This window comes from Anopheles merus, chromosome 2R, assembly GCF_017562075.2.
Source record: "Anopheles merus strain MAF chromosome 2R, AmerM5.1, whole genome shotgun sequence".
Classification (NCBI taxonomy): Eukaryota; Metazoa; Arthropoda; class Insecta; order Diptera; family Culicidae; genus Anopheles; species Anopheles merus.
The window spans coordinates 37,234,597-37,260,078 of record NC_054082.1 but is presented as its reverse complement, the minus strand read 5'-3'; the positions used below and the strand labels follow the sequence as shown (position 1 = coordinate 37,260,078).

Sequence of the window (25,482 nt, the reverse complement as noted above, 5' to 3'; positions counted from 1 at the left end):
GTAGTAAAGGAGTTCTGCTATCTCGTTACGGTTGTTACTTCGGACAGCGACATCAGCAGCGAAATCGGGAGACGCATTGTGTAGGGGAATCCTGCATACTATGGGCTTCACGAAGCCCGCACGAAATGTGAGATATATCGTACATTGATTTGCCCGGTGGTCCTCTATGGACACGAGCCTTGGACCATCCGAGCGGAGGATGCAAGGATGTTTGAGCGATGCATCCTCCGGACCATCTTTGGCGGTGTGTTCAAGCATAGAGCGTGAAGGAGAAGGATAAATCACGAGCTTGCTGAGCTATACGGCGAACCGCACAACCTGACGGTGGCGAAAGCTGATAGGATACGATGGATGAGTCATGCCGTGAGGATGGATGGGAGACTGCAGCCAGGGACCGAGCATCCTGGAGAATGATTGTTGACCGGCCCATGTGTGTGTGTGAGAGAGAGAGAGAGAGAGAGAGAGAGAGAGAGAAGAGAGAAGAGAGAGAGAGAGAGAGAGAGAGAGAGAGAGAAAGAGAGAGAGAGAGAGAGAGAGAGAGAGAGAGAGAGAGAGAGATGTGGAAAATATGGGGCTGATTCACTATGCAATTGTTAGCTATTGTAGTTAGCAACTAAAGGCTCATCAAACAATCATTTAGAGTTATAATAGCTAGATAGTCTACAACGAGTGACACATCTAGTCACACAAACATCCTATCAATCAGTACACAGTGACAAATTGCGTTTAGTTTGAAGAGTAAAGTTTTCCCCAAGTGAATCAGTTCGGATAACAATTCTCGATGCCGGGTTCAACATGGCGCAGGTCCTTGTTACTTTTGAAGTGTGATATTTTCAGTCGACACTCCTTAGTTTGGTAACGCTGAAATTCAACGAGATATAGTATCAATTATGCATGATAATATGGAAATGGAAAGATGAATTTTGATAGAGATGATGATTTAAAAGTATGGATTGCTGGAGCGGAGGCCTACTGCATTGAAAAGAAAAATCACCTTTGTATTCCACAGAATGAGTTTATATCGACCTCTATCTTTGAATCATTCCACGATTTTATCTGGTTTCTTACATATTAGTTGGTAGTACCGAAGGCCACGTGTTGATTTAGCAAACAATCAATAAAACTCAGCCATATTCACCACCCCCAAGCAGTAAAACATATCTCATCGTCAATTAAAGGGTCCGCTAGAACTGTTTTTTTTTTAATCACACCCTAACCATACCTCAATCTTGAAATGAGGCACGAAAATTGGGGTTCAATTAGGCCGTTGGCTGTTGGAGAGATATACTCCATTGCATTCGCCAAGCTTCGTTCCCATTCCGTGTACGAGCACTTAGCCCGGAAATGAGAACCAACGATCAAGCTACACCGTCCCTTGACCTACCTTCCTTCTAGCTTCGAGTTCGGATTCGATTACTAACCGAGTATCAACGTTGTTTGTTTATGTTTATTGTGTTTTGTACCGGCTTAGAGCCATGCTTTGCATTAAATCTACCATATTTCCTACCATAATACGCTCTTTGTCTACACACACACACACAAACTCTCACACACGCACAGTCATCGATCTGTTTGTCTGTCGCATAAATAGATTCGCGTGGCGGCTAATTCACCCAGCCGCTCGGCCGCCCCTCGGCCAGATAGGCGAACCCTTCGCTCGACGGTTCATACCGCCGGTCGGGCAGATCCTTCACGTACACGTCCCGGTCCTTTTTGGTAAAGTTTTTGAACGCCCCGAGCAGCAGCAGGAAGATGGCCAGCTTGCCCGCCATCAGCGACTTGAGCAGGAACAGCTTGACCGCCGTCAGCATGAACGGTATCACGGCGGACTGGATCAGGAAGGGCAGTATGAACAGTGGCAGCACGTAGCGAAGCATCTTCTTGCCCCCGATACCGCCGCCCGCCTCACGTCCTGCAAGAAAGAGGGATTGGGAACGAAACGGGCGCATAATGGTTAAAAATGCGTGTGCACATGCGCCCTCTTGCCAGTAGGCTTTTGTCTCACAACTTACCCGTGTTTAGCATGTCTCGCACAATGTCCTGGTTTAGCTTCACCTTGACAATGTTGTTCGGCTCGTCGATGGTCATATTCAGTACCGGCGGGAACGTGTACTGCTTAACGCGCTCGGTTGGCTTTTTCGCACCGGAGCCCGCAAGCTCATCCGTCGCTTCGTCGCGCCCTTCCCCAGCTACACGACCCTCCACCTCCTCCAGGATGTTTTCGATCAGATCGTACTGCTTCGCCTTGTCTGCATTCCAACCGAGCGGATCATCTTCATCCTCGTCGTCGTCGTCGTCGTCGTCTTCATCATCCTGCACGGTCGCGTCGTCGATCTGTATGTCGTCCGGGCTGTGCTCCAAAACCAGTGGAACGGCACGCACTTCATCATCTGCCTGTGGTGCTGGTGTCGTTACCACCTCAACAGCCTCGACCGCCTTATCCGGAACGGCCGGCGATCCAACAACGGTACCGTACCTGGTCCGCACACGACTGCTAAACACTGGCGCAGGCTTAACCTTAAGCTCTTCCGCCACTCGTACACTGTCGGTGGGGCTAAGCATCGGACCGGTCTGGCCGGTCGCCGCTTCCTGCACTGCTGACCGCGTTTCCAGTTCGCTCGGTTCCGGAGGCTTCGCATTTGGGGGATCTTCAAGTCGGGCCGCTTTCAGCAGCTGCGCCTGCACATCGACACTTTTCGCCTGCCACGATTTGCGCATCTCGCCCCGCGTGGACGGTAACGGGCAGCAGGCTAACACCACGAACAGTAGTGACACACTGGTGGTGCCAGACAACCTCCGTCCCATTGTTACCTTCTTCTCAAACCACTAAACTCAACGCCACAAAAAAAAGACAATTAATCGACACCACCAAACGAATTGCTTCTGTTAGATCCTAAAGCGGTTGTTCTAAACCACACTACGGCACTTGTTGGCAGCGAACCGGGAGCACTACCACCGGGAACTACCGGGAGAGCTGTTCGGAAAACCGTACCTCGACAGCTGCACCACACTGGACGGAATGGCGAAAACCGTTGCTCGGTGGATGATTATATTTTATTGAAAACTCTTGCCACAATTTTCCCATCTCTTTTTCCCCGGAGTCGCTCCGTCTCGATCTTGCTGCTTCCCGCGATCACTGGCAGCCAGTCCGCTAGTGGTTGTGTGTGTGTGAACCACTCGAGATCGCTTCAACGCACGTCTCCGTTCCTTTTCACCTTATTCTTCGTACGTTCCGTAGCCCATCTGGGCCTGAAGTTGTTATACTGGCATCCCGCGGCAGGCCAGTTTTCCTGCTCCGTCGGCATAGCCCCCCTCCCCCCCTTGCTGCTCCTTCTCTGTTTCCCCACCGAACGTCGCATATGTCGCACGCAGGCAAACTGGCACGGCAAAAGCCATACATTTGCTCGTCACAACCACCTACCACCATCCTACCATCCCCCCTTCGGTGGCTGTGCAAGATGCAATTTTCCTCCCCCACCCCCCACCCGCCCGCCATTCACTCCATACACATTCGCAACGCATCAAAAAATGCCCGTTGTTATCGTTTTATGATAATTTGCAGCCCGCGCGGTGTGCGTTAATTTGTGAGACGAAAGTGAAAAGCGCGCATCGTTAGGGGCGGTGGGGCAAAACTGCATCTAAAAAGTGCATCGGCCCTTATTGTTGTGCACAAAGCTAGAGCGAAAGAAAATGTCCACCAAATGAAGGAACCAAAAGAAAAATCGACGCATCTGCACTGCAAATCGCCGCCACTGCCTCTGCGCGACGGTGTGACACATTCGTTTGCCACACGAATGAGGTCCCTGGAATCGTCGCGTTCCAGATCTAGATCAGGTTCCCTTTTCTGGCGATCCTACTGATCTCCGTGGTTGGCTGAAGAGTGGGGGGGAGTGGTAGGGAAATGCATTAGTAACGTGTTTTGCGCTGCACAGACCCAATCGTGACTTTGGGACGCACGGGCGACAATTAAAATGGACGTGCGTGCGCGAGCTGCCCACAACGGAAAGGGCACAGAAGGGAGGCAGAAGCAACAAATGAAGAAGTTTAATAATAAGAAGTGCGAGACCAGAATGTTTAATTTCGGAGAAATTTATTGTCACAAACGCTCACAACGCCGAAAAGAAAGCAAAAATTAAAAATCGTAAGATTTGCTTAATCGTGACTCGTGGCCGACTCCGGCTCGATCGTGCATTATCGGTGGCCTAGATTTTCGTTTGCGTTTGAGGGAGGAGGGGGGGGTCTTCGTGTCTTCCCCCTCCCACATCCCCCGTCTCTAGATCGACCTAGATCGATTGGCATCGTATGCAGAAATAAATAAATAAACAGTTCATTACGCTCAACACTATGAAACTAAAGGTGTGGGGGCCGCTTCACTTTTCACCAGTCCTTGTACACGAGCGGTATCGGTGCCGGGGCGGGTGCACTGTAGGCAACCGGCACTGGGGGTGGCAGTGGCGCCGGGAAGCTTCTGGCAATGACTTGCGAGATGGTAAGCACCAGAAGAATCACCTGCAATAGGGAAAAGAGGGTAGTGAGCGCACACGTGTTACTGTTTTGTTATGGGGATTACTATCAGTTTTTTTTTTTTTGTACTTACACCGACACCCAAACCCTTCATCGAGACGACGGTCAGGGCGGACAGGAGCGTGGTGATGACGCCGACGACGAATGCGGCCGGTATCATGGCGAAGCTGATGCGCTTCAGGAAGTGGTGGCCAAATGTGCGTCCCTCTGGAATATGGGCGAAAAAAACGTAGCGAAAATGTTACACATTTCTTGCCAAAGAATGTCACGAAGCAGGACACTTTTTTCACTATAGATTAGTTCTGTGCTTTCTATTTAATTTCATTTTAAAAACCAAACAAACAAATCTTCAACGTCTTGGTTGGCAACAACACACGGCAGGTTTCGTTCTTGGCCGTTCCACATCAGTGACGAGTCGTGCAGCCTACAGCAACACTGAGCCGCCTTTGCCCTGGTCCCGTTTTGCAATATCGATCATCAATATCGACCGGCACACTGCACACAATGAGGTGATAAATTCGTTCCACACCACAGAGCCCGCCGGATCGGGTTGGAGTTGATCCGGAGTGGCACTGCGCGCTGCCCTGACCCATTTCACTCAGCGATCGTTCGCGATCCGTTTGCGTGAATTGTACAAAACAAAGCGCGCCAATCTGCTCTTGATTCGAGCAGCAGGGTACACACTAACCCGCGATATCGGCATCGAAACTGCTATCGGTAGCGGCACCGGCTTCAGCGGCACTGGCCAAACAGAACACTGCACACAGCGCGAGCGCACCGACCAGGAACGTACGGTAGAAGGAGGCCATTTTTCTGGGAGTTTTAGAATTGGAACCACTTTAAACACCACGGAGCGTACACGCACGAGCAGCTAGGATGCGGATGAACAAACGAGTGACGATGGACTGTGCCTGTCGAAAATCCGCTAGATCGTATTTAAATCGATCGTGTGTCGCTGCGTGGTGGGTCCCTCTACAAAAATTTGTTGGAAGCGGGCGTCAAATTCCACCCGCCAGCCAAAAATGCGATGACAACTGCACGATTCCATTGTATGCATGAGGGAGTAGGGGGGCCATACGTCGTGGGGTTCGATTTCCCCACAATCAACCGTCACTGGTAGCACGGTTTTATGGCTTTGCTTCCTACCTGGTGCGTCCGGCCGCTCCCATAATTCTCCCAATCGACCCGTTCCCATTGGCGCGGGCGTTGGACCACTGGTAAAGTTCTCCCCATTTTCGGAGGACGATTTGAGTGTCGCTAGGCATGCGCCACTGTCAGATTGCTGGCTGGAGATCCACACACACACACACACACACACACACACACACACACACACACACACGTACGTACGGCATGCGGACGTAACATTTAAAGTGCAAACCCCGGGTGCGATTTCACCCTCTACCATAATCGCCCGGACGTTCGCGCGCACGTTGGGCCGGGAAAACTCTCGCTTTCGATCACTTTCCTCGCGCGCCCATAAAAGGGAAACCTTCTTCCGGCCTGCCGGATGCAAATCAGCTAATCATACAACAGCTGGCTGACCCATTGACGGGTTGCCATGATAAGCGAGTACGCGCACAAATGCTGCTGGCAACAGTGTTGTGATGCGCCGATTTGGCACAGAATATAGCACAGTACACGGTAGAAGGGAAAAGATAAAAGAGGAGAAAAGCAACAACCTGATCTGTCACACACACACGGTGCATAGGCGAGGTCCAGTCGGGTGGAAAATGGCGCGAAAACTCGTCAAACGACCGAGCGAGCGGGCTGTCGACAATATGGATCAGATGGCGATCCTGTTCGCGATCTCCCGGTGGACCACATCCGCATTGGGCCACCGCACCTGGGCTAAGCGGTTAATTGCAGCCCACTGCACAGCCGTCAATTACAGTGGATGCGTTTTCACGGACCACGGCTTCAAGGGCACAAGGGCACTTTCCACGGGGGCACAACACCAGCGGAGCCTCTTGCTTTATCAGCTTTTCTAGCGCGGATCGCTCGACGAGTCCCGCGGTCTTGTTCTGCAGCTTTAGTTTCACTTTTCAATCATCTAGCAATAATGTGGCGTCTGTTTGATTTGCAGGATGATCGAGCGAAATGGAGCATAATTTTCGTTCATTAGCCCAGCGCACTGTACGGTTGATCTAACGCTGGTGGGGGGAGTTAATCAATGCTTGCACGGGTCAATTGTTTTGTGTGCAATGTGCACGGTTGCTCGGATGCACTCGATTGCACTGTAGCTAGGGGGTGGCACGTTTTCAAATGAGGCAAATGTCAGAAAACGATTTGTACGCATTAGCAACACGTTTGCTGGTAATTAGAAATGATTAACTTTCTAGCAGACAGACGATCGGCCAGAGCATATGTGTTTGGTGTGCTTTATGCGTGAAGCTTATGCTTAAATGATGTATAACATTGGGAAATGGTAACCTTTGCAAGAAATCAGACATCTTTGAAAACATCACTTAATCAATGAATCGGAAACATTCCAAAAACGCTTTTTTTGTTTGTGGCGAAAATAAAAACCTCTGTACTCCAATTGTTTTGTCGTAACGAGTGAAGTGCTTTAAATTGGAATATTGAAGCGTGTAAACCCATTTGAACTCATTTTCTAATTTGATTGTAACCCTATAATTTAAACACTCACTTACATTTCAATTTAAAATATTTAGATTCAGTTTTTGTACGCTTATCTATTCTAAAAAGTATCTGCTGTTGGTGAAAATTCTTAAGATCTTAGAAGGTATCTTTACAATAGTATGTAAGGAAGTGTACAATACAAAAATGATCACGATTTCTTATCGGGAACCAACATAAAATTGCTCGTTGTGCAAAATTGTACTCATTAAGAAGGGTATTTGTAGACCATTTAGATTCGATCATTATGCGAAAAATTCGTCATAAAGGGTACTCGTTATGAGGGGTTCCATTGTATAATTTGAGTATGGCTTGTTAAAATATACCAAACAAAAAAAAGTTTCCAAATACCAATTGAATTTGTGTATAGTAATTGTAAGTGATCCTTAATATTGGGGAAAATATTCAGCCACTTTCTCAACTTCGATCGAAGCCGAAACGATCGAAGCGATTGTCAAGATTGACATAATGTTTTTTGAACATTTTGCCATATTTTACGCATTACTGAGCAGAACACTGGTGAAATAAATTTGAGCAACCATTGTATGAAAGCAACTGCAACTACCGTTCCTCTTCGAGTTCGAATATGGGAAAGTGGACGAATAATGTCGCTGCTTGGTAGTCAATTATGACTTGATTAAAAAAATTATAGTGGACATTTTTAGTAACCTGGAATTGTGCTGGAATTTGGAATTTGGCCGATATCGTGGTACAGTAGCGTCAGCTCGTACGACTTAACAACATGCCCGTCATGAGGTTCAAATACTGAATGGACCGTGCCTCCATACGTAGGACTGACTATCCTGTTATGTGTAATGAATAAGACAATGGAAGCCAAGCCCACTAGTGGTACAGGCAGGCCTTGACCGACAACGGTTGTTGTGCCAAAAAAGAAGAAGAAGAAGAAGTAGAAGGAATTATGCTATTTCAATTATTAAAAATGATGGCTTTTAAGGTCGCTCCTCACCCCAATGACATCATTTAAGTGTTAGAAAACGTTGAGCACGAAGGAAAATCACTATATTCCTGGTGCTCTATTTACACTATTGGTACATTTGCTCTATTTTTGTACATTTCAATTTTTTTTTTATCATGTTTTATTTACATCAAACCTTCTTTTGCCGATGATCACGACTTGCTCATATGTTCTTTCTATCTGTATAAAGTAGCAAGCGATTATAGTGGACAGCATATTAAGCTGGTTTGCTTTTTTACATATTAGAATACCAATAATTTATATATGTTAGACTGTTGGCATTTGATTTAAGGGATAGAATAACTATGTCCCGTTAAACCGTTTCGTTCGTCTATAGGCGACAATAAAACGGTTCGTGTCGTCTAGCTGTCCGCCTGAAGGTATGCAATCTAATGTATGGCTGAATATTTTCAACAGTTTGGTTATAGAATTATTTATGCTATTGATGAGAAATGTTGTTGAAAATATTTTAAAATATGCATAATTTTACAGCATTTACATGTATTATTCAAACATCGTATTTTACTGTCGTTCTTGACAAGGCTTTATTAAAACAAGGCATGAAAAGGATGATTGCTTGGTCAGTTCAAATTATGTTACCATTTTGCTTATTTAAAAAAGAAGAACAATGCTTATCTTGCACTTTTACGATTGATTGGGATAAAATATTAATGCTTCTTCTTCTTCTTCTTCTTCTTCTTTTGGCTCAACAACCGATGCCGGTCAAGGCCTGCCAAACCCACTTGTGTGTGGGGTTGGCTTTCAGTGACTTATTGATTTCCCCCATAGCAGGATAGTCAGTCCTACGTATGGCGGCACGGTCTATTTGGGGCTTGAACCCATGACGGGCATGTTATTAAGTCGTACGAGTTGACGACTGTACCATGAGACCGGCTCAAAAAAAAAATTAATGCTATTTATATTAAATGGTATTAGCTACTACAAATCTAGGTTTTCGATGTATTATATTTGTTAACAGTTTATTCACATGCTTTCCTAAGCATGTAATAACTTATTTGAAAACAATCATTTCTGAGAGGAATGTAAGCACTTAACAAATCGTGTAAAATCCCGACACAACAAAAGAGGTGCAGTTACAATTACTTGCATGGTTAGTATGTAATATTTTAAACACAATTCATACATATTCCAAAAAATATATAATACTTTCGAATAGCACATAACATTTAGTGCTCGTCTTAGTAGAGGCGCTCGCTTTAGAAATGCGTCCCCACTACCCATCTCGCTAATTCTAAGACGCAATTACCGGTGCAGTGAAAACGCACCTTCTTCTGTAAAACCTGCTCGGCAGGTCGGATCAGTCGAATAAGCAGAGCAAAGCTGCCCATGATGATGCGTTGTCGATCGCGATAAGTGTCGAACCGAACATGCATTTCCACTCATCAGCTTCATCCCGGTGACGAAGTGAGCGAAAGAAAGTAAATAGCTCCCTAACAGATTACTTACCGTTAATAAGTGCGCGTCCGCTTATCGTCTCCCAGCTCCCCAATCTCATCAACAGGTCTTGCTACCTCGCTTCCGACAAAAACGGTTTTGAGATTCCACTTTAATCTCCCTTCAGGTAGCCGCGCTGTCACTTTTTTTCCGGCTGCTGCCTCTCGCATCAATCGGCAAACCCATGGAAACTGCGCAAAGTACCGCGCGAACGCCGAATGTAGCGTCACCTGGCAGACGCATCGTTTGCCTTATACAGTGCGTGTCTGTACCGGCACTCGGGGCAAGCAGCATACGTACAATTCCGGCATTCTATCGATCGATCTCGGGAATCGAGTGGAAAACGTTCGCATCCGTGCTGACAGTGTGTCGAAAAAAAAAATAAATCCAAAACAACAGCAACTAGAAAAGCCCCTATCCCGAGATGAGCGCCGAGGCGGTGGAGAATTAACTGTAACTGGTCATTTTCATCCGCTCGAAAGATGCGTCGAGCGGTGCGAATGATGAGGCAAACCCGTTTCGGAAAAGGGGGCCCGAGAGTCGGATAGGAAATGGAACAGCACTTCGCACACGCTCGCACGGTGACCGACTGCCGGGACCCAGATTCGCGCAGGGACCGGAAGCAGGACGCACCAGCAGCGCGGTATCCCAGCAGCGGGAGAAAAGAAAAGAGTTGTGCGGTGCTCCACGCACGTAAAGGAAAGTGATCCATATTCTAACTCCTTCTGGTGTGCGCTGCGAAGACTGCTGTTTGAAAATGCACCACCACCAGCACCACCGCCATCCGGTCAGCCTGCAAATTCCGCGGGCGGAAGGTTACATCTTTGCAGCACGGGGGAGGCACGGTGCGGGAAAAATTGCGGTACTGCCTAGTGGTGGAGTGGTTTTTCCACTTTCTTCCGAGCGGCGATCGTTTGCCGCACCGGCGAGAACAAGACATGCGGCTGGTAGATGCTGCCAGCGCTCAGTTATTGCTCAGCTTCGCGCGAGTTAAGATCAACTGCGTTGTGCTGCGAGCGGTTCCGAGTTGCACCGAGCTGGCAGCGAATTTAAAAGCCGATACCAAAGGGTTTGCTGTACGGCGAGTGAAATAGCAGAAGTGAATTAAGCCAGCACAGCACGCCATATTGTACGCCAACCGCAACCCGCAAGCATGGCAAGACGGTGCGCTTTTCTGCTGCTAACCGTAACGCTTTTGGCGCCAATGCGCTGCGAAACGCGCAAATACTTCCACAGTCGTTATTCGAGCAGCAGCAGCAGCAGCAGCAGCAGCAGTAACGTGCACCGATCAAGCATCACCGATGGGTACGACAGCACCAGCTCCAGAGCGAGCAGCAGTGCCGCGTACATCAAAACGATCCCGTTGCGACTGCTCAACTGCCTTCAGCACGTGTCGCTCCTGGATTGTGGTAAGCTGTACCTTCTGCAGAACATGGAAGCGCGCGCCTACCGTTTCCCAAACACCGGCAACCTCACGCACGACGTGCAGGACGTGCTGCTGCCCAGCTACCGGAGCGCGGACAATCGGCTCTTCGCCGAGCGGCTGCTAGCGCTGAACGCAAGTGACGTCAACGAGCGGCTGGCGCGTGGTTTGCGCCTACTCTTCAACGAGCGCCTCATCGATCTGCAGCTGGTGCCGGGTGTGGCCGTACGCCTTACCCCGAGCGACACCAACCAGCTCGAGTTTTCCATCCGCAAGGGCATCACGGCGACTGGCGACGGTGGTGCTCCGGACGGTGCGGTCGGCCGCGACAAGGCCAAGAAGGGCATCCGGACGGTGCTGCAGCTGGCCGTGCCGCTCGTGCTGCTGCCCTCGATGCTGCTGGCCGGCGTGCTGCCGATGGTGCTGCCCGTCCTCAAGTTTGCCACCATCTTCTCGAGCATCGTCAACCATGCGGCGCTGGCCGCGGCCATCATGTACCTGGCGCGGCAGCACGCCGCCGAGCAGGAAAGCAAGCAGACGGTCTACTTTAACGCCGGCTACAACTAGGACGGCGCCCGTGGGCGTACGAGCACAAACTCCGAAACCAAAGAAGTGCTTCCCCACACAACGCTTCGCGACGACTCTTCGAAGAAGCTGATAAGGCTGCTGGCTAGCTGCTGGCAGGACAATGGGCGGGAATGGATCGAGACCCACCCATGATGGCGAGTGTGTGCTCGGTTCTGTTTCTGTGGTCTTTTTTTATTTTATTTAAACTCAAGCTTAAGCTAATTACTAAGATAGCGATAGACAAATAAATAAACGCGAACACTCCCGTTCTGCCCGGTTGCGATCTGTGCCCTGTGTGTTCTCTGTCGCGTTGGCCCACCCGATTCTGGCGTCATGTCATTGGTTGTTCGTTTAAGTTCTTCCCACTGTTCACTTTCGCTTCCGCTTGTCGCAAATGTCGCGCATTGGTGCAAATCGCAAAAGCGTTTCCTACTGATTCAGAGCGGGGGAGAGAAAGGATGCCTTTAGGAAAGGTTTAGACCTGCCTAAAAACACTCCCACAGCCTCCCACAGCCCCTTTTCACATCAAAAACCAAGCTCGAAAGCATTCACACTTGCCCATGTCAAGTGCACTGTTCTAAATGCAAGATCGATCCATGTTTTTTTTTTATCGCTCAAGCAATTAAGAAAGAAAGGGAATGTATGTGTGTGTGCTCAAGACAGAATGAAGGTGAGAGAGATATAGGATAGAAAGCGTTAAAACAAAAAAAATAGTTAAACATAACGTAACACCATCTCCCTGTGGTGTGCTTTGTGTCCCTGTGGCTCTCCCGTGCTATACAAACGCACACGCCCAACACTCATCGAGCGTATGTCCTTAGTGTGTGTGTGTGCGCCGCCCTCCATCTCACCCTGAAGTTGTGCAATAATGTGCTTCTCTCTAGCTTCTATCTCCTAATCCCCATATCCCTCCCCCCCCCTCCCTCCCCTTCTCCCTCTCCCTCCATTGCTTGCACTAATCGGCCTTATTTCTGACGGTGGCATCCTGGCGGTCCTGCTCGTTCATGTCCTTATCGTCCCAACCCCATACCGCCTGCTCCGACTCGTGATCGAGCTGGTTGACGTAGTCGACCATGCGCGCCTGCAGCTCCTGCTCGTTGTACTGGTGCGTACCGTCGCCGGTGCGCAGCACGCGCTTGCGTATCAGCTCGTCCGACACGGACTTCAGATCGTACGCCCAGCCGATGCGGGCGAAAAAGTCGATCGCCGCCGTCGTAAAGTTCGTGCTGTACGTGCCCAGCTCGGACGTTTTGTAGTCCCACGGGAACACGTGGTGATAGTTGTGCCAGCCCTCGCCGTACGCCGCGATCGCCACGAACGTGTTGTTGGTCGGCGAGATGTTGCTGCACAACGGACAATTTCGGAGAAGGTGGAACGTTAGTCAAGACTGTGAAATATAGTGCGAAAACAAAGAAAGCACACTCGCGCCTCGCATGCTTACCGATCGTACGGCTTCGTGCCCCAGATGTGGGCCGCACTGTTCACCAGCCAGGTTGCGTTCAGCGACAGGACGTACCGGAAGATGGCCACCACGTACCAGGCGTTCGAGAACGTCTCGTCCAGATAGTAGTAGGCAAGGAAGGTCGGCAGGACGAAGCAGAACAGCGGCATCAGCAGGGCGTAGTAGCGCTTCTGGAACATCACGATCCCGTCCTGCTCGAGGTCGCTCATGTCGACGGCCCGGCCGCGCGCCTTCACGTCCGGATGCTTCTTCACCATCAGCCAGCCGATGTGCGAGAAGAAGAAGCCGCGGGTCGCATTGTGCGGGTCCGCATCGGTATCGGTGAACTTGTGGTGAACGCGATGGTCCCGCACCCACTCGTACACGCTGTTCTGGAACGCTAGCGTCTGCGCTAGCATCAGGAACAGGCGGAGCGGCCATTTCGCCTTGTACGCCCGGTGCGACCAGAGCCGGTGGGCGCCGGCCGTGATGCCGAGCGCACCGCACGAGCCCAGCGCGAGTGCTGTCCAGGACGAAGAGCAGAGAGAGAGAGAAAGAATAAGAGAAAGAAGAAACGAATAATAATTAATACCGGTGAGCAATGATCGGTAACTGTGAAACGCGCAACGCACAAACACTTTTGTGATGCCCTTCGAACGGGGCAGCAGTTTTTACTTCCTGGCCCCTAAATTCCCACTCCCTCCGTGTGGTGTGTGATGTGCCAAAAAGTGCTACCGCTGACTTGCGCATAGCGCGGAAGATCGATAGCGCATTATCGACGATGATCGGCCCAATCTAAGTGAGTCGGTCAGTCGTATCGCGTGTTTGCGAGCATGATTGGACAGATTGTTTTGCAATGGTTGTGTCGTTCTCCCGGCCCAGCCGGCTATTTTGCAACACACTCCTAGATCAAACGCCGCTTTTACGCTTTTTTTACGTGACGGCGCAGGAAGTGAAGGTGCCAGGCGTACCTATTAATCACGATCATATTAATAGGGGAACGCAGCATAAAAAAAAACCACGCACATCGCAATGGAAACAATAACGAAAGCACACCCACAAAAAAAAAACAATCAATGAACCCTCTGCCTGTCCGTCCCGCTAATGATGCGCGAAGGGTGTCTTCAGCAAGCTCATTTCTTCTGCGTCAATTATTGTATTGTGTGGTTCGTGTGCATTTTTTTTATTATCATTAAGGTTTTGTTATTATGTGCCCGCGATGTAAGTGATCTTCTCCGTGCAGCTAAGCGGCGTTTGAAATTTTGCCCATTTATCGTATTAAGCTGGGGACAAAAACTCGCCACTGCCCTCACGTGTATGCGTGTGACCAATTTTGCGAACGATTCCCCATGACATTGACTGCCATTGGCATTGGCGTGGACGGCTCACTGGCGATGCGCAGTGAGTCACGCGCACCCGTGACGTGGGCCACCCCGCTGCCGACCTTTGCCCATTAAATCGGCTCCGCAATTGTCGACCGAATCCAGCGCCGGGCGACAGTCCAGCGCCGGGCGACTAAGTTTTGCTAATGGTCCTGGTCTCTCGCGACCCGAATTTCGGCGGCGAGCCATTTGCCCACCAGCAGACGAGGCGAACGAACTCCCGCCAAATGTCGTGTGCGTCATAGCGCACATGGCAACAGCGACAGCAACCCATTTCGACGTCCGCTCGCCGGCCATTCTGTAACCCTCCCGAACCCTCCCGAGCGTCATTAGCATTAGCGTTCTCCTGTGTCCCCGCCACTAACCAACGAAACTGGACTCTCCGAGGGTGGACCACGTAACGAACAATAGGGTGGACGCGGCGGGGTTTTTGCGTGTTATGCATCCACAATCCCTAATCCTGACCGCTGGATCTAGAACGGGGAGAGAAAACGGTTCGCAAAATAATACCGTGTGCTAAAACCACTGCCATTCATCAGGTCCGGCCGTGACGAACTGTCTACCGATCGTCGATCGCTTACGCAAGACAGCATTGATAGGGCGTTAGCAAGACGCTATCGACTGTCGATGCACGGTAACAGCTACTGATACCGATCCACTGTGTTAATGCCTGAACCCAGCAGACTAGTGTTGGGTGCTATAAATCTTTCGTTGAGATTCATTCATATGAATTTGTAGTGATGAGCGATTCGAATCTCGAATCAAATCTTCATTCTTCTATTCTTGAATTTGCAAGGATGCATGAATCTTCAAATATGCATGAATCTATCAAAATATTGAATTGGCGCGATCCCGCCTAATAAGAAGCCTCGCATGGTCCATGGTCTCCCCGTAGCATAAGAGACTATCAGGCTGCGTGGTACTTGCCAAGAAGTTTCGAAAGCCTTTATAGGCTGGCATGATGATAGGATCTCACGCCAAGAAGAAGAATAATGAAAAGCTCAAGCTTGATGAATAATTGGAGATCTCTTGAAATTCATAAATCCCTAGAGATTCATGATTCTTTCGAGTTATACTAATCTTTCGAGATTCATGAATCTTTGGAGATCCACAATTTTTTGGAGATTCATACATCTTTGCAATCGAGATTCAGAATGATTGAAACATTTCAAAGATTCATTCAGATTCATGAATCTGAATCAGATTTACCCAACATTACAGCACACATAACATGCTAGATAACATGCACTGCATAACCATCACGGCATCGCTGTGTCGCTTATCGATCTTATTTGTGTAATTAATCTTTTTTTGAGTACATTTCCTCCCCACACACACACAAAACTTTCTCAAACACGTCCCGCCACGCGATGCACGTTCCGGCTTCTGGTAAGCATTAATTGCGCATTAGACGTTGCCTTTTTGCGCTTTGTTCAACTTTCCACTGTAGATGCTCGCCCGGTTTCTGTGGACAACCCTTTCGATAGACAATGACTATCGCTGACAGGTGGCAAGTGTTGGGCACTCCAAAGCATCGACTCGCACCCGACACCCGATTGTTTGCACTTTCCCTACCAACCTGCAAACTGGCCCGGCAGTGTGGCTGGTTGCAAAAATCGATTTGTCATTTACCACCCCGGTGATGGTTGACCCTACCGCGCCAATGGCACGGATGTGTGGCGACCCTTCATGCGATCGGATCCCTTTTATGCCCTTTTTGCAAAACTTTCTCTTTCCATTTTGCCTATGCTGGCGCTACAACCGCATTACCGACCGAGTGCCGAGGAATGCTCGAACTGGCCTTGCCTTGGAGCGTTCGGCGATTTATTTCCGGTTTTTATGCACGGAAGATTCGATTGCCTCTGCTCATTTGTGTGTATGTGTGTGTGCGTCTGTGCGTTTGTGTTTGTCTCCGGGCGGACGTAATGTAACGTCCCTTCGCGCGTCATAAGCGCGGAGCTTCATTAGCGCACGGTGCGGCGGCTGCCCACTACCAGTTTTTCGCTGCATTTCGTGAACCCTCAGGAACAATGAACCAACGATCGCACCGCCACGATAAGACAAGGGCGCGGCACCGGGAGCAACGGCAACACCCGTATTCGGATGCGGAGCAATACTGCTGCGATCGACGGCACATCGATCCACCACGATCGAATATTTCCGTCACGTCGCTGGACATTGTCTTGTGCTCGGGGGTTCTCCCCTCGATCGGTCGGGGACGATGACGTTGGTAGAATAAATCATTATCTGCCTCCGGTCCGATCCGGCTCGTCCCCCCGCTCCCCGATCGGTCCCGAATGTGGTTCAACACTAAATCTCTATGTAGATATGAATATGTTTTTTGAGAACCCTGCGGCACAGGTATGTGCCGAGATGTTTTGCATGCCGGTCACCTGGGAGGACCATGCGTCAGGAAATGGTCGTAAATTCCACGCCACGGACCCCCGGTTCAATTCGTACACGCGAGATTCGACTCATTATCGGCTCATCAACCGGAACGCGACCTAGGCACCCATAAAGAGGATGATAAATCTCGGCCAGTAGACGCATGACAATCTTGGGCCGTTTTTATATGCAAAGCTGCAACGCAACTATTGCTATCACGCTGCACTTGGTATGAATGGGGACAATTTTTTCACTACGGAAATGCAATGCCCTTTTGTGCATGAGAACCGATTGAGCAGATGCACATGCACTGAAAGAGTATCCGTCAAGGTTAAGCCCTTGACCATGTCCGTTCAACATTTAGGCAAAGAACCATAAACCCCCGTCGATCGTATTAGGTGCTAGAACATTCAAAAGTCCTTTACTTCCTACATTTAGTGTTCTATTCTAGTGCACCTACATCCCCTAGTACCATTCGATTGATCATCCCCTTGCTGTCAAACTTACCAAAGAAAAATGTGCTCCATTTCGCCGACGTGACCAGCAGGTAGCTGCCGTACAGAAAGCCCAGATGCAAATAGATGAACGCAATGATGTTACGCCACACGTACACATGGTGATACCGGCGCTCTCTACTCGCTATCGCAGCTTTCGTGGCATCTTTTGGCTGTTGGGGAAAATGAAGAGCAAAAAAAGGAATCAAGCAACGGTAAGCAACGAAACCCCGGGCTCTGTCCGCTGCATACCTTAAGCTCCTCTGTAACAGGCGCCGGTTTCGGCGCTACATTCAGGAAGGATTTGCTCTTGTACTGTTGCGTGCCAATCGATGCGTTGTTGTTGTTGTCCTCCTGCTCGATGCAGGCCTCCGCCAGCAGTATCGTGTTGCCGAGCACGTTCGGTGCCATTGCTGCTGCTGCTCCTGCTGTTGTCAAAAGTCAGGCGCCTGCAAAAAACGAAAACGAGGGGTTAATCAAAACCATTTATGAAAGAGTTGCATCCATCCAGTGCATCGGTTAATTGGTATGGTGCAGTCGCAGGAGAAATTAACATGCCCTGGTGATGCTGCCACGGAAGGGGAAGGATCACGAAAACGAAGACCAGGATGAGCTAACCCGGACACACCCTGGCAGACATTGGGAGGTATGTAGACAAAATCGCAAATAGGGACAGTGCCAAAATATTGGAGAAAGTTTCTGCAACCATCCATCGGGGTTAACCTCTGAACCGGTTATGCTATTGTTCCTGTTTTTACGGCGACGTTCGATGCACTTTACACTTCCACCCGATGTCGTCCCGATTCATCAGTGAAAACTGGACATGAAATCTGGCCTGCCACAAGTGAGAGTGAATCCGCGATCACTGCATGCCCTGCATGCGATTGCGTGTGCGTTTTCGTGTTTTTCTCTTCACTTTTCGCCCATTTTTTGGTCCTTTAGTGGCAATAGCGCATCACAGCAACTCATCGCTTGTTGTTGTCCCTCCGAGCTTTGGTTTTGCTCCGATCACACCGAAACACTGAGTCACTTATTAGGCACTGGTCGGGTACGCCAAAGTTATCCATTATAATCACGTCCCTTTTCAGTGCCAGACCCAGTTCGCCACGGTCTCTCCCGGGCGATGACGAGTTTGAGACATTCGACTGTTCTTTTACGCCGCGTGGAATGAGGAAACGATCGGTTCTCAATATTCCACGTCGCTCTGCCGCGATCGTGAAAGGGTAGAGGGTGACGGTGCGTTTGTTTGGTTTTAGGCAGGCCCATTTTAAAATAAGGGACTTCCATTTTCTAACCCACACCTAACCTACCCGGCGCCGATCTCGCTTTGTCTCTTGCCCGTCATTGGTATTCTTGCGTGAGATAATTAGGAACGCGTTATGCGAAATTCTTCGTAGAGGTTCGCCTGAACGGTGTTTCCCTCCACGTTTCCGTTGCGCGTCCGCCTCAGTATGGCTGAATATGGGAGAATTATTTGAAGGTTTTTACGATCGAATTGAAACAATTGACGAAAACAATTTTACGACCCAAGGCGGCAGAATGGGCGTTTCGTCAAGGGAATTTCTAATGGTGTGCTGAATGTAAGCAAATGGGCCACGAGGAACGGCTGGTAATGTGGTAATGTTGTGAAATTGTGATGATAACTTTTGCCCGTTGCCTTTTTTCCCTTGTGAGAGTGTGCACAAATGGTCGAAAAAATCGCATTCCAACACTATTACACTATTGGTTTGTATTGTAGCATCATAATATACGATCATACAATGACCATTTGACAATGAAATTCAATTGCACTAGTTCTAGATCGCCACTGTAGCCAGATGCGTCGAAGTATACCCAAGCAAGGCCACGCGACCAGGCTGTGCCTAACGCGCGTGTTAGCGAAACGAAACAAAAAACTTCAACATACAGACGACGAACCCCCGGTGCGCACCCGCAGCTAGACCCACTAGCTCCTTTGCAATGTGGGGCGCGTGTCTTTTTTTATATGATCTACACTGTTAAGTTTCCTCACCCAACATTGCAATTGTATGTAGTGTTTGCGTCGCCGTGTCGCCGTGATCGTCAGCGAAATGGGCTCCGGTGGCGAAATAGGGTCGCGTGTGACTGTGGGATCATAACCCAGTCCGGGGCGGCACTGATGCGGGTGTCGGATGCAATTGAACTTTTACGTTTATTAGTTCACCTGCTCGAAGCAGATTTGCTTTACGATGATGACACTTCCTCTGGGTGTGTGTTTTGGGAGGTTTGGTGTATGGCTCGAAATGAAGATCGCTATCGATCTGCCCGACCTTCGCGTTGCTTTGGTAGTAAATCACCGCTTGCTGAAGGTCGTCTCGAACCCTGGCGATCGAATATAGCCTAAACCACCCAAACTACTAGGCTCAACTTGCACACTAGCCGCGATATTGCGGCGTACGCAAGTGAGAATACGCGGTTTCCCTTCATTGCTGTGGAGTAGTTATTACCCATTATAAATCGTTACCAACCAACCAGCTGGGAGAAGCAAAAAAACTCCACCAACACACAGTATTACTACCTTGCCGACATTCGTCTCACTGGCGGGTCGCCAGTCATTGCCACCGGTTGCACACTTGATCTTGACCATCACTCCCCGGCGAGCGTGTGCGTCTTCGTACGGCCGGCTAACCGACTAAGCTGATTGCGTTGGCTATGGTGATTTCAATTAGAAGTGTAATGCAACTATTTATACCTCCGTGTGTGTGTGTGTGTGTTTGTGAATGTCGAGCGTAGTTACTAGTTTTTATCTGCACACTCCTGCACACAGCCTTGCGCGAAATAGAACCTGCAGCCACAAAAAGCGAGCCACGTGAGCATAAAAGTGGGGCAAACATTCGCGCACTCGCGAGATTAGCTCGTCGATCCGTGTTGCGTATGTTGTAATACGGGGCGGTTTGCTTTCACCCCACCCCGAGCGGGCACACATACCTTTGGCGTGGCGTGCGGAATTTCGCTCATTTCCGTTCCAGCGTGCCTCCAGGGGCACGCTTCGGATGTTCGGATGTTTTCCGGAATTCCGGAAAACCACCCGCACCACAAAACAGGGGCCGGTCTGCTTGGAGAATTTGACTCGTTTGTCCTCTCTACCGGTAGAGAGCGTACCACCACAGCACCACCGCCAAATTAGAGACAAACACACGCACACACACACACACACTAACTACCCCAAAAGTTCTACACACTACACTGGAGACAGGTACGGTCACCACCGGGGCTAAAAGGCGATTTACAACGGCACAGAGCCGTCTTGGGACACTGGACAATGGTGGTGGTAGATCGGACGCAAGACATCGAAGGAAGCAAGCGTACCACCCGTATCCGGACTGAACTGGTATGTGGATCGGCCGCTGCTAGGTACGTGACTACCGGCACGGCGTGCACGGCTGCAGAGGGCAAAGATTAGGTTTTATTTTGGAAAGCACCCCGAAAAGTTGTCACAGAGAGGACGGCCCAACTTTCCGCCCCTCTATCTGGTCCCCCCCAATGCGCTTCCCCCGCTTGCTGGCAGGAAAACGCAACGGTACCGAAATAGCTCGCGTACATGCATGCACCAAGAGTACAAGCTCTTCTCCGAAAGCGAGCTTTTGCGGCAGCGAAGGGTGTCGCTGCGCAGGGGTCAACGACGGCTACGAGCGGCTAATTAGAAAGAGCTGTGGACTGGCCCGCAAAAGTGTCGCACAACGGGACACACTCAACAAGCCAGTGTGCTAACCCGTCAAGGTCGGGGTGTCTGGGGTTTGGGCGATGAGTGATTGTGTTCTAATGGATTGCTTAATTTTCGCTTTGCAACCGATTTGGCTGCAATCTGCAATGCAAAACCATGATTTCGGGCCTGGTTGGTACGATTGACGCGTGGAGGCGTTGTGATGGAAGGGGCACGCTTAGCTCATGGATTTGGTGAGTAATTTGGGTTGCTCTTTGACCCAAACACAACATCCCCCCCGCTGTCGTCACATCCTCGTTTTGGGATATCATAACTAGTAGCGCAATAAAAAGTGGCTAAGTGCTGGGGTTGGTTTGTTTTTTTGTTGACTTGCTTGCTTGCTCGCTTCAAACAAAATCTCATTTGGCACAGTGGACGGGTACTGTCTTCACTTCAAATGGAGCCCCCTCCAAAAGTGACGTTGCCATCCACGCAAGGTTAAAAATTTATTTCCCTGCTAACGAGAAAAATGGTGGTACATAAACACACACACACACCTTCCGGTCAAGGTTCGGTTGGAAGGCGAACAGTTTTTCTTAACACAAAGCTACCGCTTGTTGTGATTTAACGCCTATTTTGAGGGAATCTGTTCAAAAGAAAGGCTGGAAGGAAGACACATCCATCTTGCCCACCATCTCTGTTAAATAAAGCCCACCACTGTCATGCGTACATGGAGCTCGAATGTTTGTAGATTCAAGAAGAGAAGCAAAGAGATGCTGGAGACCCAATTACCGACAAAGGTCATACCACCTAGTCCTGTGTGTGACCCCGACGACACACCGAAGACGCCGTTTTCCCTTGACACAGTAACAGGTTGACCCACCCAGTGGAACATCCCCTTTTCGAGCCGGTGGTGCCCTCTAGTACGGCACAGGGCCATGGTTAGGAAAATCGACCACCAGCTTCCAGGGATAATGCGAACGAGTAGCGACAGCAGCAGGTTTTGCCTGGCCCGAGGACACACCCGGCCCGGTTCTGCTAGAACAGGTTTTATATGTCATGCCGCGGCATCCTGTGGCTTCTGCAGTCGCCTTACCATGAAAGGATTTGCACTGCGCCTCCCGCATGACCTTCGACCGCGGCAGATGAACAGGTTGACCCTGTCTGGGGGAGGGGAGATCACTAGATCACTGCAGTAGATCATGATTTTCTTCGCTCAATTGAACTCAATCCTCACTTGTAGCCAACCTGGATCGATTTCTGTATGCTATACATTAGCTAATAGGATGATCATTTTCCGACTTTAAGTCACACACATTTATTACCGAAAGCGCTCGCAAACAACCACCCAGCCAGTGTCAATCTGTTTCCATTGCAAAACAGGCGGGAGCAGCCGAAACAAAAAAAAATGGCAAAACAAAAATTTGCTGTGCTCCAAAAACCGTGACATTCGCAACACATGTCCCAGCGGGCCGTGAACGTGATCGACGGTAAGGAACGTGCCTGTCCGGTCAAGCAGTTGGTAGACCATTGGCCAGGTGTGTATGCGTGCGTGTGTGTGTGTGTGTGTGTGTGTGTGTAGTCGCCGACTACAACCTGGCTGGCTGGAAGTCAAAGGGCACCTCTAGTACGTTTGCGCCGTTGTGACGATCAGCAAAGTTGGGGCAAATGATGAAATAATGCATCAGAATATGTTTGCCAGGCTTAGAGTAGTGACATTCAGCCAAGGTTAGAATTCTGCTTTCCAATTTGGCCAAATAGCCACTGTACCGAACCTCGGCAGCTCACTCGCTGTAATCGAACGCATTCTACACACACTGTGCGCGCCCTGGTGTTGTGCGCAATGAACCATATGCCCTAAACCGGGCACGAGAAAATAACACAGGAAAAACGATATAAAAATATAAAAACAAAATCAAACGCACACACACACACTAGGGACACGTACACACAAATACACACAGCAGGTGAACTAAAAACAAAAGGTGTGCTGCAAAAATTGCTGACCAAACGACAAAGCACTGCAGAAGCGCCGACCGAGCGCGGAGGCCTAAAACGTGCTCGGTTAGGTAAAAATGCTGCCCAAACACAGGCGACACGGGTTTGCGGTGGGTTTAAAATTAATTGTAACCAGCATATCGGTATAGTTGGCCGAGGATGAGGAGGGCTGCGAGCAAGTTGTCTCAGCAATACTTACACGCCGTCCAATATCAAAGCGTTCGATGCGTTCAAGCAAAACTCACCTAAATTTCCACCAAACCAAAGCTATTTGTGCCACAAGCTTAACACACTAGGGATTAGATAGCTACACTGGGCCCCAACTGGAGGACCTTTGCACCGGCAAAGGGCCACAAAAACGTATCCCTTACGAACACACTCCACACACTCACAGGCGTTTGGTGTCAACACCGTTCACTAGGCTACCTAGAAGGGGAGCACACTAGGACCTGTCCAGGGATCTCTGGACGTCGGCAAAACAACACTTGGCACTTGGGACACAACAATCACTACGGTATGGGGACGTTGGTATATTACCTGCTTAGCGCTGCTGCTGCTATTGCTGCTGGGTGTCGAAAAATGCTCGAAATGCTGTTTCCGGTGCGCTACGAACCGCTCGGTCTGCGTTCAGTCAGCGCAGTAAACGACGCACGGTGGCCGCGACGGTCTTTTATAAAACTTTTCCCTTTAACCTGCGCGTCGCCTGCAGTTCTCCGGCCAGGCCCTTGTCTGCTGCCCCTTGCTTCGTGGGCCGATTTTCCCTCTCCCGTGCCCTCCCTTCCCCGGTGCTAAGCGTACCAAGCGTGTACAGAGCGCAAACGTTCTTCATGCGCGCTGTACATGCGCTTTCGGCTCGGGCACACTCTCACTCTCTCGTTCTCTCTCTCTGTCTTTCTCACTCGTTCTCTCGTTGTGCTGCCGTCCAAGTAGGTTCGCTCGTTCGCTCTTCCTTCAATCAGTCACCTTTGGCAGTTGTCCGTGCGGCTGGACAGAAACCGCGTGCTAACGATCCCTCCCTAACGCATCCCAATCATCATCATTGCGCGGGGAGCATTGACAACACACGCATACACATTTTCCGGCTGCAGCATATGATATTGCCTTCCCAAACCCCCAACTACATCCCCCCACTCCCCTATTCCCTGGGTCACACCTGATCGGGACGGCAGCGATGCGGACGGCCGGCACGTAGAACCTTTACGCTGCTGCTACTGCTGCTGCTTCTCCGTATCGATTCGCATCGATCGAACAAGATCGCGCTGGGAAGGTCCTCCAGGGTGACCGGTGATGTTGCCCTACGCTCATACTCGAGCTCCCGGAAGGTGGGAGTCGGGGAAGTTCGGCCTTTACCGTAGACAACGCAACCGGATTTGTTTGTTCGGATTTTGGGCATCCAATACCAGCGCACAATTTGTCTATTGTCTTTTCGGTGTTACCAGCTTGTGTTGAATGATTCATCCGTACCGCAAGATGGGGAGTGTTGTAGTTGTGAAAAAATATAATTACAGGTTTAAGTTTAGTTTTTGTCACGCTAAGAGAAAAGTAATCGCATCCTTCTTGTCGTTTTTACGCATCGGCTCTTATGTAAATGGTCTTTTGCATACAATTTTTAGAAGGCTTTTAACTTATTGTGATTTACCCTTATCACGTACATATACTTCCACGTACTTTAGGAATCGTAAGTTGCTTTAAGTGTCAGACCATTTTTGTTTATGTTTCCACGGGGGCCAAGTACTTTAGGTTTACAGTTTTGATGGCTATCATATAGCCAGAGAAGCGCTATTGAAATATATTTACTAAAAAGTTATGGAAATAATAAATGTTTCTTTTACCTTCTTGGAATGTTTTTGTGTGATTTTCGCCTTTTATTTTCGGAGTTTTGACATCAGGTCGGAAATACTACAGTTTTGTGTTGTATATGGATAGGATTTCAACTAGATGTTTAATTGATGAAATTGAAATACCAATCATGTAAACAACGTCGAAGGTCAACTATTATTCTTGGATTATTGAATAATATAATAATACGGTCATTTAGCATTTTTTTGCATATTGTTACAAAACTTCATGATAGAACGGTTTTTCTTCTAGAAGAAAGTTCTATTTAAAATCAGTAATCCCTAGCTATCACACATGGTAGCCATGGCCATGGCCAGGAAACATAACTGGCTATCATACCATAATTTATCATGATTTTACTTTAGGACTCATAAGTTGTCTAAAAACAGGGTTGGTTTTTGAACGAAGCACATTTAATCAACTATTTATAATTTAATTTAATATTTCTTCGTTTCAAAGCTACTAAATCTACTTCGCTTTCGCTTGCAATTTTTGTGATCATTTAAGGTGATTGCTGAATTGAACAGTTGTTGTCTGCGTCATTCGCAAGACTACCGAAAGGCCTTGCTCCATATGATGAAATTTGATGCACAGCAAGAGCATTTACGGTTGTATTGCATTGTTTTTTTTTTTGTCGAAGATTAGACGGTGTATTATGTCTAGGATTGGTTATTTTGATAGAAATAAGACTAAAGAT

The 25,482-nt window shown here is 49.0% G+C and overlaps 4 protein-coding genes across 4 annotated transcripts; 1 reads left to right on the top strand and 3 right to left on the bottom strand.

Moving 5' to 3' along the window:
• Positions 1–872: 872 nt before the first annotated feature.
• Positions 873–3,012, bottom strand: LOC121588838. The gene is made up of 2 exons (XM_041907247.1): positions 2,013–3,012; positions 873–1,912 (listed from the first exon to the last, which is right to left on the bottom strand). Exons 1-2 carry the CDS (start codon positions 2,803–2,805, stop codon positions 1,605–1,607), a joined length of 1,101 nt encoding a protein of 366 aa, XP_041763181.1. The 5' UTR covers positions 2,806–3,012; the 3' UTR covers positions 873–1,604.
• A 1,059-nt stretch (positions 3,013–4,071) lies between these two features.
• On the bottom strand, positions 4,072–5,501 carry LOC121589142 (protein apnoia). Its single transcript, XM_041907812.1, has 3 exons — positions 5,213–5,501; positions 4,598–4,731; positions 4,072–4,509 (listed from the first exon to the last, which is right to left on the bottom strand). Exons 1-3 carry the CDS (start codon positions 5,331–5,333, stop codon positions 4,378–4,380), a joined length of 387 nt encoding a protein of 128 aa, XP_041763746.1. The 5' UTR covers positions 5,334–5,501; the 3' UTR covers positions 4,072–4,377.
• Positions 5,502–9,057: 3,556 nt separating this feature from the next.
• Positions 9,058–11,758, top strand: LOC121589113. The gene has a single exon (XM_041907765.1). It carries the CDS (start codon positions 10,749–10,751, stop codon positions 11,583–11,585), a length of 837 nt encoding a protein of 278 aa, XP_041763699.1. The 5' UTR covers positions 9,058–10,748; the 3' UTR covers positions 11,586–11,758.
• On the bottom strand, positions 11,757–23,645 carry LOC121589112 (acyl-CoA Delta12-desaturase). The gene is made up of 5 exons (XM_041907763.1): positions 23,484–23,645; positions 17,540–17,736; positions 17,301–17,460; positions 13,027–13,549; positions 11,757–12,928 (listed from the first exon to the last, which is right to left on the bottom strand). Exons 2-5 carry the CDS (start codon positions 17,696–17,698, stop codon positions 12,541–12,543), a joined length of 1,230 nt encoding a protein of 409 aa, XP_041763697.1. The 5' UTR covers positions 17,699–17,736; positions 23,484–23,645; the 3' UTR covers positions 11,757–12,540.
• Between the last annotated feature and the right edge of the window lie 1,837 nt (positions 23,646–25,482).